Below are 11,338 nucleotides of genomic sequence, written 5' to 3' on the forward strand. Positions count from 1 at the left end.
AATTCACGAATCCAATGGTTAAAGATCCCCATTATGCTGGCAGTTCATCAAGGGTTACATCAGCTTTTTTAAGATCCAGTCTTGCTTAATCCAAGATTGGGATGGTTGGCGCCTTCTGCTACGGGTAATTGGAAATGCAGCTGTCTGCCTTCTGGTGTAATTTTATGAGAAGTCTAAAAGGTGATCATAACACCTGTAAAATGATTTCACCAACAACAAGAGGTCTTAAAACGCATCCAATACAGAAGATGCTCCAAATGAAAGGTTTAAAAATGCTCACCCTTGGAAGATGCAATTTGTTATTTTGATCCTCAACACAAGCTCCTGATTAACTGATATTTCGTGAGGGTGCATTTGAATTGGGAGAATGAACTCCTTGCCCTCAAGGTCACTTGAGAAAGCACAAACACGTTAGGGTTGGACGTACTCTTTACACTGAATTGGGGCCGTAAAGACTCCGTCTCCGAGATCATTCCTTCTATAAGTCGCCCTAATGGGTTCCAAACTCGTCCGCGTTCGCACTTACACATTTCCTAGTTCACAACAGCCTAGAAATAAGAAAAAATTTATTTTCCATACACTTTTAACGCTCCTTGGGTAAATATTTTTTAGCCGTCAAGCCGTCTTTTGAGATTATTCCCAGCTCCCCGTGGGTTATGAAGACATCAGATTGCCGCACATCACACTTTTTAAAACAATAGACCATGTAGTTTTTGTATGAGGGATTTTGACCTTCCACATCTAAAGCCTCAAATAATTACAGGTCTTGAAATGAGTGGTTATTGAAGAGCAATCAATTTTTTTGCTTCTTTCATTGGGAGGCCCCGTTGACACATTCAACCACAAAGAAGACAAATTTTGTTTTGGCTTTCCCATAGCAACTAGCTCCTTCTAAAGGTAGCGGTGAAAGCGAGGAAAATCCTCGTAGAGATAAAAGGAAGTGGAATGTTAGGCCGGATTACATTAATTTTAAAGAAGGAGAATTACCATTTTGGAATGCGTAATATCCATGCAGATGGAAAAAGGTGGTTACTTGACAGCCACCACCTCAGCACTGATAGATCTGCATTCTCAGAAGGATATTTAGTCGTCTATTCTCCTTTTGAACTCCATGTAGGAAGACGAAGACCAAAGGTTGCTGAAAGATGGAATAATTCTCAAGTTTAAGGCATGCTAAAAACCTTGACAATGGGCATCCTTGCCTTTCTGAGACGGAGCCAGTGGCCCGAGCGGGTAGGTAAACTGCAAAACTATGCAAGAAGTGCTGATACTTACTTCTAAATGTTAGAGCCATTTTGGCTGGTCGAAGTGGGTTTACCAACATCCACGCACATCGAAGAAGCGAAAGGGTGACTAGAAATGGATGACGATGTTGGAGTATGGGACGTTTGAGATGGTACACACAAGAGGAATTTGTTGTTTAGGCTAAAGCCGAAGGGTTGAAAGCTAGCGACCACACGTGTGATTACTGTTGTTGAGGTTCAAGAGGGTGAATGCGGTAGTATCAGTGTTGCGTTTTTCAAATCCATATAAAAAAACCAGCCTCGGTAGCGATGTAGATTGAGATTTGAGTGTGGCATTGCATACTGGGGAAGAGGAGGTTGGGAATAAGGCCATTGGCAGTGTCCGACATTACTGTTCTTCGGGCTGGTTGCCTTGGCCACTTGTGGAGGACGAATGCGACAGTGAGAGAGTGCATTTTCTGGCCTTTTTTCAGGAATGGTAGTGATGAAGGTAGACACTTGATGGGAGAAAGGTGAATTGTATTTTTAGAATGCAATTTCAAGCTAATGAAAAAATTAGTTTTTCAGTTTCTGTAGCCAATTACTGAGGGTCTCTACCATTGTACCTTCACCGGCAGGACTTATATGAATCATGCCAGTAGCCCTTTAGCCCTTCTGTACATAAGCAATGCATATCCTACCCCACTAGAGTATCTATTGTCTTCAGGAAAGTCGCAGTGTTCGAAAAGCTAAAATCTAGCTAAATTCCATGCCAATGCAGGGGGTGGTAGAATATTAGATTAACTTTAGCAGACGGATGACAATTTAGTCATGTCCAAAGAAAACAAATTAATATTTTGGCTTTCCAATAGCAGCTGGCTTCTGTTGAAGGTAAAGATGAAAACGGGTAAGATATTTGTAGAGATAAGTAGGTAGTTTTATCATAAAGGGGAAATACCTTAATGCAGTGCTTCGTACCGTAGCTTTGAAGGTCGCCTCACGGAAGGCCCTACATATTCATTGGTAATAACGTTGTTACCGTAAGCTGCTGCATGCGCTTACTACAAAGAATGTCTGGACCTGATTGATCCAAGATGCACAAGCTGAATGTAGGTTGATAGGATAAGGCACACTTGTCTCTATCACTGTATGTGGCAATGTCACAGCTTCATTCCAACTCATACCAGTAAAATGGTACCATTTTAACAAGAACTTCTCCGGGATTAAAATATCATCATATCAATTTGGCTGGCGTTCAGAACAGCTATCTGGCTGTGCTGAGAACATTTGTAACCTCAGAATGCATCCCATTCGCGATTTGCTCAAGGTCGCCTTTTTCATGTCCAAGTTACGACCATTCTAGGATGCCTCGGAACTCGTGCTCTGGTTCACTTTCCCTGATTGGTGAACATCGGGCTTGGATAGACTTCAACCATAGCATCAGTTACTATAGGGCTAGGGCAATTGCAGAAACGGTAGCACCCTGTGTCTCATCAGCAGTCAGGCAGCAGCTTCGTACGCACACGCCGTGGCCTTCGTCCGAATAGAAACCTTTGTAGTTCAATCATTCTAATCGGAATTTCAACAGCATCCATTCCAACGCACAAAAGAAGGTTAAATTTGTTATCTGGTAGAACAGACGTGGGGTGCGAAATTTCCCTCAATTACTTAAAAATATTTGCAAGCTCTTTTTCCACCGTAAACTTTTATTCCTGATAGGCAACCTTTGAAAAATCTTTGGAGAAATTAGTTCAAGGTCGCGCGTGATTAGACGACCTGAGGAGTGCTGCAAAGTTGTGCATATTATTTTCTTTAACTGACTTCGTCTTGAAAATAGGCGCGAAGCAGTTTAGATCCAAACGACTTTTGTTGGAGCGTGTAAAAAAATGAAAATTTTTTGTTCGAGCGTGACCATTGCTTTAGAAAGGCTTATAGAACCTACTCATTACCAACTACACCTTCCATATCGAGCAATATGTCTTCAGTCGTCTCATGGGAAGTCTCGGGACGCCGCATTAGTGGTAGCAGAAAGCGGGCCTCATATTAAAGGACAACCATCCTGATTTCTGTCGTTAAGTGATAAACCTTAGCGGGTTGGGAGGAGGGCGTCTGCTTTCGATTAGAAGACTAGTGACAATCTCTAATATGAGGGGTGAAAAGGTACTCTATCTTTCACAACTGCCCTAGAGTCCCGTGTTCTGCTGAAATACTGCTTGCAACTGAAGCGACGCCAGCCGTTCCTCATCGGAATTGGTACGTCACGGAATTGTCGACCGTTCCTGCATAAAGACATTAATTATTCGAACACGCGATGTATAGATGGGCAACACTGAAGTGAAAAAAAGTGGCAAGGAAGAAGAGACGTCTAACTTTATCCCTACGAAATGATTTTAAACACCGACCCTTACCAAATCGTTCTGCTTTTGAATCAGTTTTTCAACGAATAGTTATGGCCTGGATATTTACCTGTCCAGAGGTCTTGGATCTGGTTGATTTGCCAAGAGGAATCAGTGATGTTGCGGTCAAATACCTTCTCAGTTGAATGGAAATTCGATGATTGGTTCGGTCGCCTCATGGGTGGCTTTCTTACAGCACTGATTATGTTCTGTAGCCCGACTAGGGAGGTTGACCAAAAAGCTCACAAGCAGAAAGGGAAAGTATAATAATTTGATTGCCTATTTAACTTCTCGTTTTGATTACATGGGCACGTAGCGGCATGACCATTTAATTTTTGTCCAGTCGCATGACCTTTGAGCCAATATCTACGTCTGTGATACATATTTTGCTCCAGTATGATGCTTTTGTTTGTATTCAGGACAGTCTAATAGCATTACAAAACATCTGATTTCATTGACCTTCTTTTGTTTGACACCACATTTACTTAACCAAATTAAACGGCCTTTAAATTGGAGGAAAAGATAGGAGATCAAAACAAAATTTCCAATGGTGCTCACAAAACGAATTTGGAGGAGGGTTAAAATCAAGGAAAGTTGCTTTGAAATCTAAACTACGGATAATCTGACTCTTACTGAATTCTGGGTAGAAAACTAGAATTTGGCTGTTGTAATTGATTCGGTAATGTAAGGATCGCGCTATTTAGTTTGTCTAAAACCTTATATGATAGATACGCACACCTGTAGGTATTTACTCTAGGTCATAATATTAGTGCCCCTGAGCCATAACTTTTTTAGACGAGGGAATGATTAACAAGAAGGCTACTACACAAATGACTTTGTGGAGGGGGCAAAACAGTTTGAGGAAGTACAGAAATGTAGCTAGAAAACAAAAAACATAGCATTTTTCAGCCTAAGAAAAAAAGAAAATCCTCTTAATTAATTCTAAGGAAAGAAGGCTATTAGGATGTAAGGAGAACTGCTACAATCTACAATCCTTTCACAATGGAAGCAAAGACAGATGCGAATTTTTACTATTATTAGGGAGATTTATATTAGAAAACCAAATGCTTTATCCTAGACATTGTGACCTAACCCTGATTTCCTAAATACCTAATCAGACTGTCCTATCCTCTCGCCCTCCCTCCACCTCTCCCACCTTGAAGTGGAAAACCTCTAAAGGTCAAGTTTTGCTATTTGAGGTATGAGGTCAGCCACGAACAATTTTTAAAGTGGAAGAAGACTCATCGCACCCCCTCCAATATCCGAAAGTCTCACCATAATTATTTGTCAAGAAATAGTGTGTGTGTACGGAAAGCAAAAGCAGAAGAAGGGAAATAGTGGAATTAATTGATAGTTTCTAAACTCCATTATCTGACACGTGCTGTTAAAACGTTACTTGTGGGACTCGCGTGCTTGGTAGCTTGCCTTCCTCTACTTCGGAAATTGATGTACCCTTGACCATGTGGCCTGGCATAGCGGTAAACACCATGCCCTTCTGGCACGTCGGCAATATACTTTTAACCCGAGTATTGCATTCTTCCTTTGTCTTCACCGAAGTCTCGGCGAACTACACTGGCAGCAGCATGATACACACCCCATCTTGATGGACAACCTTTTTTAATTTCTTCTGCTGGGTGATAAACTTTAGCGTGACTGGAGAAGTGCATATACTGTGAATGGGAGAATCTGTGATAACTCCTGAGAGAAGAGCTGAAAATGACGTCCGACTTAGAAAACTAACCCAATTTTATGGTCTAAAAGAAAGCTATCAAACACAGCCGAGTATCTAGCCATAATCTTTCAGGAATAGTTTGCTATGGAGCTGTCAACCGTACCTGCATGTAGATGTTAAGGCGGTGAACTAGCTATACCTCCTCCACATGTCTACTAGCTGGATATATGTCTAATCAGCAGTGAAATGAGAAAAATAGAAAGGAAAAATAAGAGCAAGACCTCATTTCTAGGGAGTCATGTCAAAACCCATGCCTTGCTAACTAGCCCTGCAATTAAATCAGTGTTTCCACCGCTGTCGATGGACAAGCCTGATGGCCAGCACATTTCTCCGTCCCTCAATACAGTTCCTAGACATGATGTAACTCCAAATCCAGCAAAATTGACAAAAAGGATTGGTTACCTTGCAGTTAGATATGCCCTCAGTTGCATGCTACTTCGACGATCAACGGGTTTTGGTTAGTTTGTATTCTTCTCACAACACCTACTATGTTATAACACAATTGCTAGAAGTAGACTAACAAAAGGGAGATAGTATAAAACTTTAAAGAGGACAGGAGCTGTGTAATGCCTTAATTGTTTGTTTGACTCTCGGTTTTGGTTATGCAGGCACTAAAGTACTCCGCCATTGAACTTTGCCAACGACCCAGCCTCCAGAACATGTCAGTACAATCCAAGACCTACTAAACGTCGACAGTACATTTTCTGCTTAAGTATCATGCCTTCATTTGTATTCAGGGAAGTCTAGGGGTGCTACAAATGGAATAATCAAAACCTGGAGACAATTTATGTTTCTCCGACAGGAGTACCAAAACTCCTTTAGCTTGTCTGAAGGCTTGCACTTGCCTCTCGGATCCCGTCTTCTTCTTGGTGTAGGATTAGACCGACTTTCAATGTAGGTTTTACAATATGTGGTGTAAAAAGAATAAAAGTAAGTCTCACAATTATAGATTGCTTTAGGTGGCAGTAATAAGCTTCCTCTCGTTTACTTTAAAGGAATCACTCTATTCAAGCGCTTGACGACATGTGCTTCGCGCATGGTAGTAACCACATGAATAAACAATCAAAAAATGACAATATCAATAGAGTTTCTGGATCGCCCTATCAGAAGGGAAGAAGTTACTTTTATTGAGAACGACAAATGTACCTTTTGTCTCAAAAACAGTCTTTTTATGAATAAACGAAGTCCTCAAGTCCAGGTAAATCGACCTAGGTAGCCTACCGAAATAAGTCTACAAAGTACTCAACCAGATATTGTTTCTAGTCGCAGATTTAGCTATTTAGCTCTGCTGGTATTGCTACAATCACCGTCAGAGTTTCAAAGAGAAACAGACCAAATTGACCCACGTGAATTATCATTCTGCAATAGCAATAACATTTCAGCTGCGTAAAACATAAGCATTCTTTGGGCATTACATTGTTTTAGGCTCAACCAATCTATGTGCAGATGTCATGAACTGGTGAAGAACGCATCCATGTATACGTGCGAGGCCAGGATCTGATGTCAAATAATTGAAATATCACTAATATGTGACTGTAGTTACAAAATTGTTAACCAGATAAACGTCTGGTTTTGAAATCAGCCTTCTTACATGCAATGCTTTAAAAGTAATTAAAGTTTTGTTTGGGAGAATGATAGCACAATTTTTATTCATAAGTTTTCCTAGATTTACGCATTCCATTGAATTTAGGAGTTCTTAAGTTTGTTTGGACAATGTTCTTAAAGGTGACTCCAAGCAAGTGCTTATCCTTAGAACTCTTGCATTTCTGCTTTGTTCCGTTTGGAAACCAGCATAAAAGCGGTTTCGTTTAACATCACTTCAACTAACTCTGAAATCAAGGTACCACTACTGATTAGCATTAAGTAGGCAAAGCACTCAACAAATATTTGGTCAACCTATCGCCTGCCTCCATCTGATACTCATGCTAAAAAAATGGATTATTTCTTCCAATCCTCCAAATTAGTTTCTTAGAAAACACATTTGCAGCAATGTTTTATTGGTTACTCCATTAACTAACCCTAAACATGAGAAGAGTGGTTATTAAAACGGTGCTCCCCTTTAATGTTAGTGGGCAACATTGCGAAATTCACCGGGGTGGAGAGCGGGAGGTTAAAATTTCATTTCGCAACACCAGGAGCAGTTTGTGGCGGCTAGTGGATGATCGGAAGTAGGCTTACAGTAGCAGAGAGCACCGCCGAGGTCAACGTCAAGGAGCCGACCGATTCTGTAGGAGATAGAAAAAGGAAATAAGTCTGCAGAGAATTCACAAACCCTGGTTAACCATCACTCTGATCTAGTCTAGACGGCAGAAAAATTCTACCACCTAGAGAGCCAGTAGTTCTTCTTTCTACTTTTCTTAAGCAAATCCATTAATCTCTTGAATAATCAGTTCTTTACCCCTCTATCTATACATTGCAGTTGCCTATCGGGTTAAAGAAATTAAAAAAGGCATGTTTAGATAAATATTTCTATTAAATCACCTCGACTTTTCGCCAAAGAAAAGCCAAAATTTTTTTTTGGGCCTAACTATGGGGGTGCTCGGCCCCTTTCCAAAGGGAAATTGGTGATATGCAAGAGACTATAGAATGACGCCCCTTATCTGACTGCCATCTGTTCAGAAAATGTCTTGGCACGTAAAGTGAGCCTCCTCTTTGAAGCACTTTGCGTCCCCCTCCATACTTCCAACAGTCAGGACGGCTGCATTTAGTTGTCAGTCTCTGAGGCGCGCCAATTCTAAGATCATCTACTCGGCCTTCTGATTATCGTTTAGCTTGCTAAGTTAACAATCACCGGTACCAAATAAGCAAAAATATTCTTACCTACGATGACAAATATATCGCTCTCTACTAGACTCTTTGAAGGTTCTTTGGTGATGTTAAGTGTTAATGTTGATTCCAGATGTAGAATCCTCACAGTTTATTTATCTAGTCCTCCCATTCTAGGACTTTTATTTTAAAGCTCACCACAGTGATCTTAGAAGGAAATCAACAACGGAATTCTGGTGCGATGCCTTCAAATTGGATGGAATAAAAAATTCTAGACCTGCTCACAAAATCGAAATTCAGGACCAATTCAAATACTCTCATTGTTTACGACGATCTGTTGACGACAGCTTCTGACTCCAAGATGACAATAAATTTGGGTGTATTGAGAGAAAATGGAAAGAGTTTCGAGAATAATCTTCTAGAGTCTTGCAAAATTCATGTTTAAAAAAGAAAAGTTTCCTTCTTCAGACGTGCCTCAGGGAGAAATGTTCAACTGAATGTAAGGAGAAAGAAGTTGCTGACTTTCTTTTAATGCAGTAACGTTCATGTAAATTATTTTAGACGCCTTAATGAGCTTTGGAGTAGGTCTAGGTGGGTTTTGAGCTAGACCTGCAGATTAGAGAATATGATTCCATTTTCACAAAAGTATTCAGTTTGATTAAAATTAAAACCATCTACTTTGTCCGCAAAGCCGCGGCTAATAGAGCTAGATAAGCAAAGTGCTCCACCATTCAGCTAGAATACTCCCTTTTGATCTGAGAGGTTGCGATACGTGCACAAAATTTGTTTCTATCATTTCACAACCTAGATCAAGTCCGCACTTTGATTAAAGAGCCAAATGTGAATAAAGGAAAATATTTTTACAGCAGAAGAGCGATTTAATGAATAATTAAGGGGAGCGCTATTTAAGCAAAAACACTTAAAAATTAGATAAGCAAATGATTCTCGCATATTTGAGAGAATGGAATAAAAATGAATTTATCCCAAAAATTTTACCATGGAAAGCAATGTTGATGGTAAAAAATGCGAAATCCTAAGGATTTGTGTTTGAAAAATTACAAATAAAAATGAATAAATTATTTACAAATTCAGTTAAACGCATATGAAATCCCATCAGGCCTATATCAGGCGATAAAAAAGTCAAACTGGTGTTGGCTCTCCCCATGAATGGGACTGGTAACGAGAAAAAAGCGATCCATTCACCGGTGAACGTTGATCCCGCACAGTGAACTTTGAACGCGGGATATACAGGTTTGTCAATCAAAAAAGCAAATGGTCAGGTTACAAGGTTCAGTGTCAGTGGTGAGTTTGTCCACGCTAATTATTAGAAAATGGATCATTAGTAAAATGCATATGTAAAGAGCTGATGGTAGAAAAGTGATAGGGCCGATTTAAAACACCCAAACGTGTCGGACACAGAAGCAAGTTATCTGCGAACACCAAAGCTGCGTGCGTTTTAAAAATTAAAAACTGGGTAGAAAGTTCCCTCCACAGAGCGTACTTTCATCCATTATTCTTCAGTCCCACTAAGGTTGGAGATGGGAGTAAGTGAATGAAATAGACCACTTACCTGATGCAGCTTCAAAGGCCTTTTGACCCTCTAATGTCGGAATTGGCGAAACTACAAAAAATTCGTAAATGAAAGTTATTAGGAAGTGTAAGAGAAGAATGAACAAATGGGTGGTAGAACGTATGGTAGGAGGAATGGACACGGGACGGATATGCAATGCAATATTTATACATGAATAAATTGGAATAAAATTAGGACAAACTTACCATCAACTATGATTGTTGCCTCGCCTTCCTCTATGACTGCTAAAGGCAGAAAATGCAATTGTGGGTAGATTAACGAGTTATGACTCAAAAAGTTGCGTTTAAGAGTTGGGGAAATGAGATTTTAAGCGTACCTTTCTCCTCAGCAGCTTTTCTTTCAATTTCTTTCTCATCAGAACCTGGAAAAAAAATCATCCCTTATGAAAACAAACGGATCGCTTAAACCCTACGCGAAATTAATAAAATTCGCTTAAAAAGGAATCATTTTTCCCATAGTACTATATTTTTGTAACAAGCAATTTTTCGCATACCTTCATCATCACGCAACTTCTTTTCTTCTATTAGACCTGTAACAACCAATTTTTGGTAAAATTATGATGCCTCTTCTACTTTATAACATTAATGGACAAATCGGCTTTCTAAATATGATATTAAAATACTCTAATCATTCATCTTCTTGGCAAACTTAACCTCTTTTCAAATAAAATCTTTTCAAATTCAAATATTGCTACTAATTTGATTCAATAACCGATGGAGTCATTGCCAATTCCTTGCCTAAATCAACATTCGAAGATTCTCCCTGGCGGAAGAAATTTAAAACGCCAAAATAACCAACCTTGGGTTTCATTCCTCCGTTCACATCACTCACGTTAATTGTATTTGAGACTTATAATTAATGGGGTTTTAATCAGTAAAACTCGCAATTAAAAAAGCAGAAAGATAGAAGAAGGATAGATACTGGATGGATCTATGTGGAGTAACAGATGGATAAATACGAGGTGAATGGATAGAATCAGGGTATATTGATGGAAGTATAAACTCATGGGCACATACAAGATGGATGGAAACGGAATCGACCAAAAGGCATCATTTATGGATACATGAGGGTAAAAACGAACTATTTGGAACAAAATGAAGGCACACATACCATCTACTTGAGCATGAGCTTGTCCTCCATCTGCTTCCATGACGGCTGGAATTGGAAAAATGCAGGATTAATCAGGTTTACGAGTATATGTACATATATATAAGTGATCATTTTCATTTCTCGTGAGCATCAAACACACCTTCTTCATCGTCAAACTTTACTGAGATTGCTTCCGCAGCCGAGGCTGAAATTAATTGAATGTATGAAAGCAAACGGATCACTTAAGCTTCACTCCAAGTTAAACATATTTATTCAAAACAAATCCACTTTTCCATTATCCCAGTAACAGCAATTACCTCCGTATTTTTCGGCAAACATGTTTCCTAATCAGGAGAAAACTTTTATACATACCTTTCTCATCCTGCGATTTCTCCTCCTCTGTAGACTCTGAAATAAAATTTGTCATTAGCACAATGACACCACTTATACTTTTAAATTTTTTTCAAACATTGCGACTTCCTAAATGAGATATTGAATGCTAAGACCAAATATTTTTCCGACAAATATAATTTGTTTTTAA

At 39.5% G+C, this 11,338-nt stretch overlaps 1 protein-coding gene across 1 annotated transcript; it reads right to left on the reverse strand. All coding sequences in view use genetic code 11, as the record gives it.

The window, feature by feature from the left end:
* Positions 1–3,985: 3,985 nt before the first annotated feature.
* EGR_07214 (hypothetical protein) lies at positions 3,986–7,032 on the reverse strand (the record flags this gene model as incomplete). The annotated part of the gene is made up of 3 exons (XM_024496463.1): positions 3,986–4,122; positions 6,474–6,582; positions 6,943–7,032. The coding sequence occupies 3 exons, from the start codon at positions 7,030–7,032 to the stop codon at positions 3,986–3,988; spliced, it is 336 nt and encodes a 111-aa protein (XP_024349140.1).
* Positions 7,033–11,338: the final 4,306 nt, after the last annotated feature.

Source organism: Echinococcus granulosus (assembly GCF_000524195.1).
Source record: "Echinococcus granulosus chromosome Unknown EG_S00072, whole genome shotgun sequence".
Classification (NCBI taxonomy): Eukaryota; Metazoa; Platyhelminthes; class Cestoda; order Cyclophyllidea; family Taeniidae; genus Echinococcus; species Echinococcus granulosus.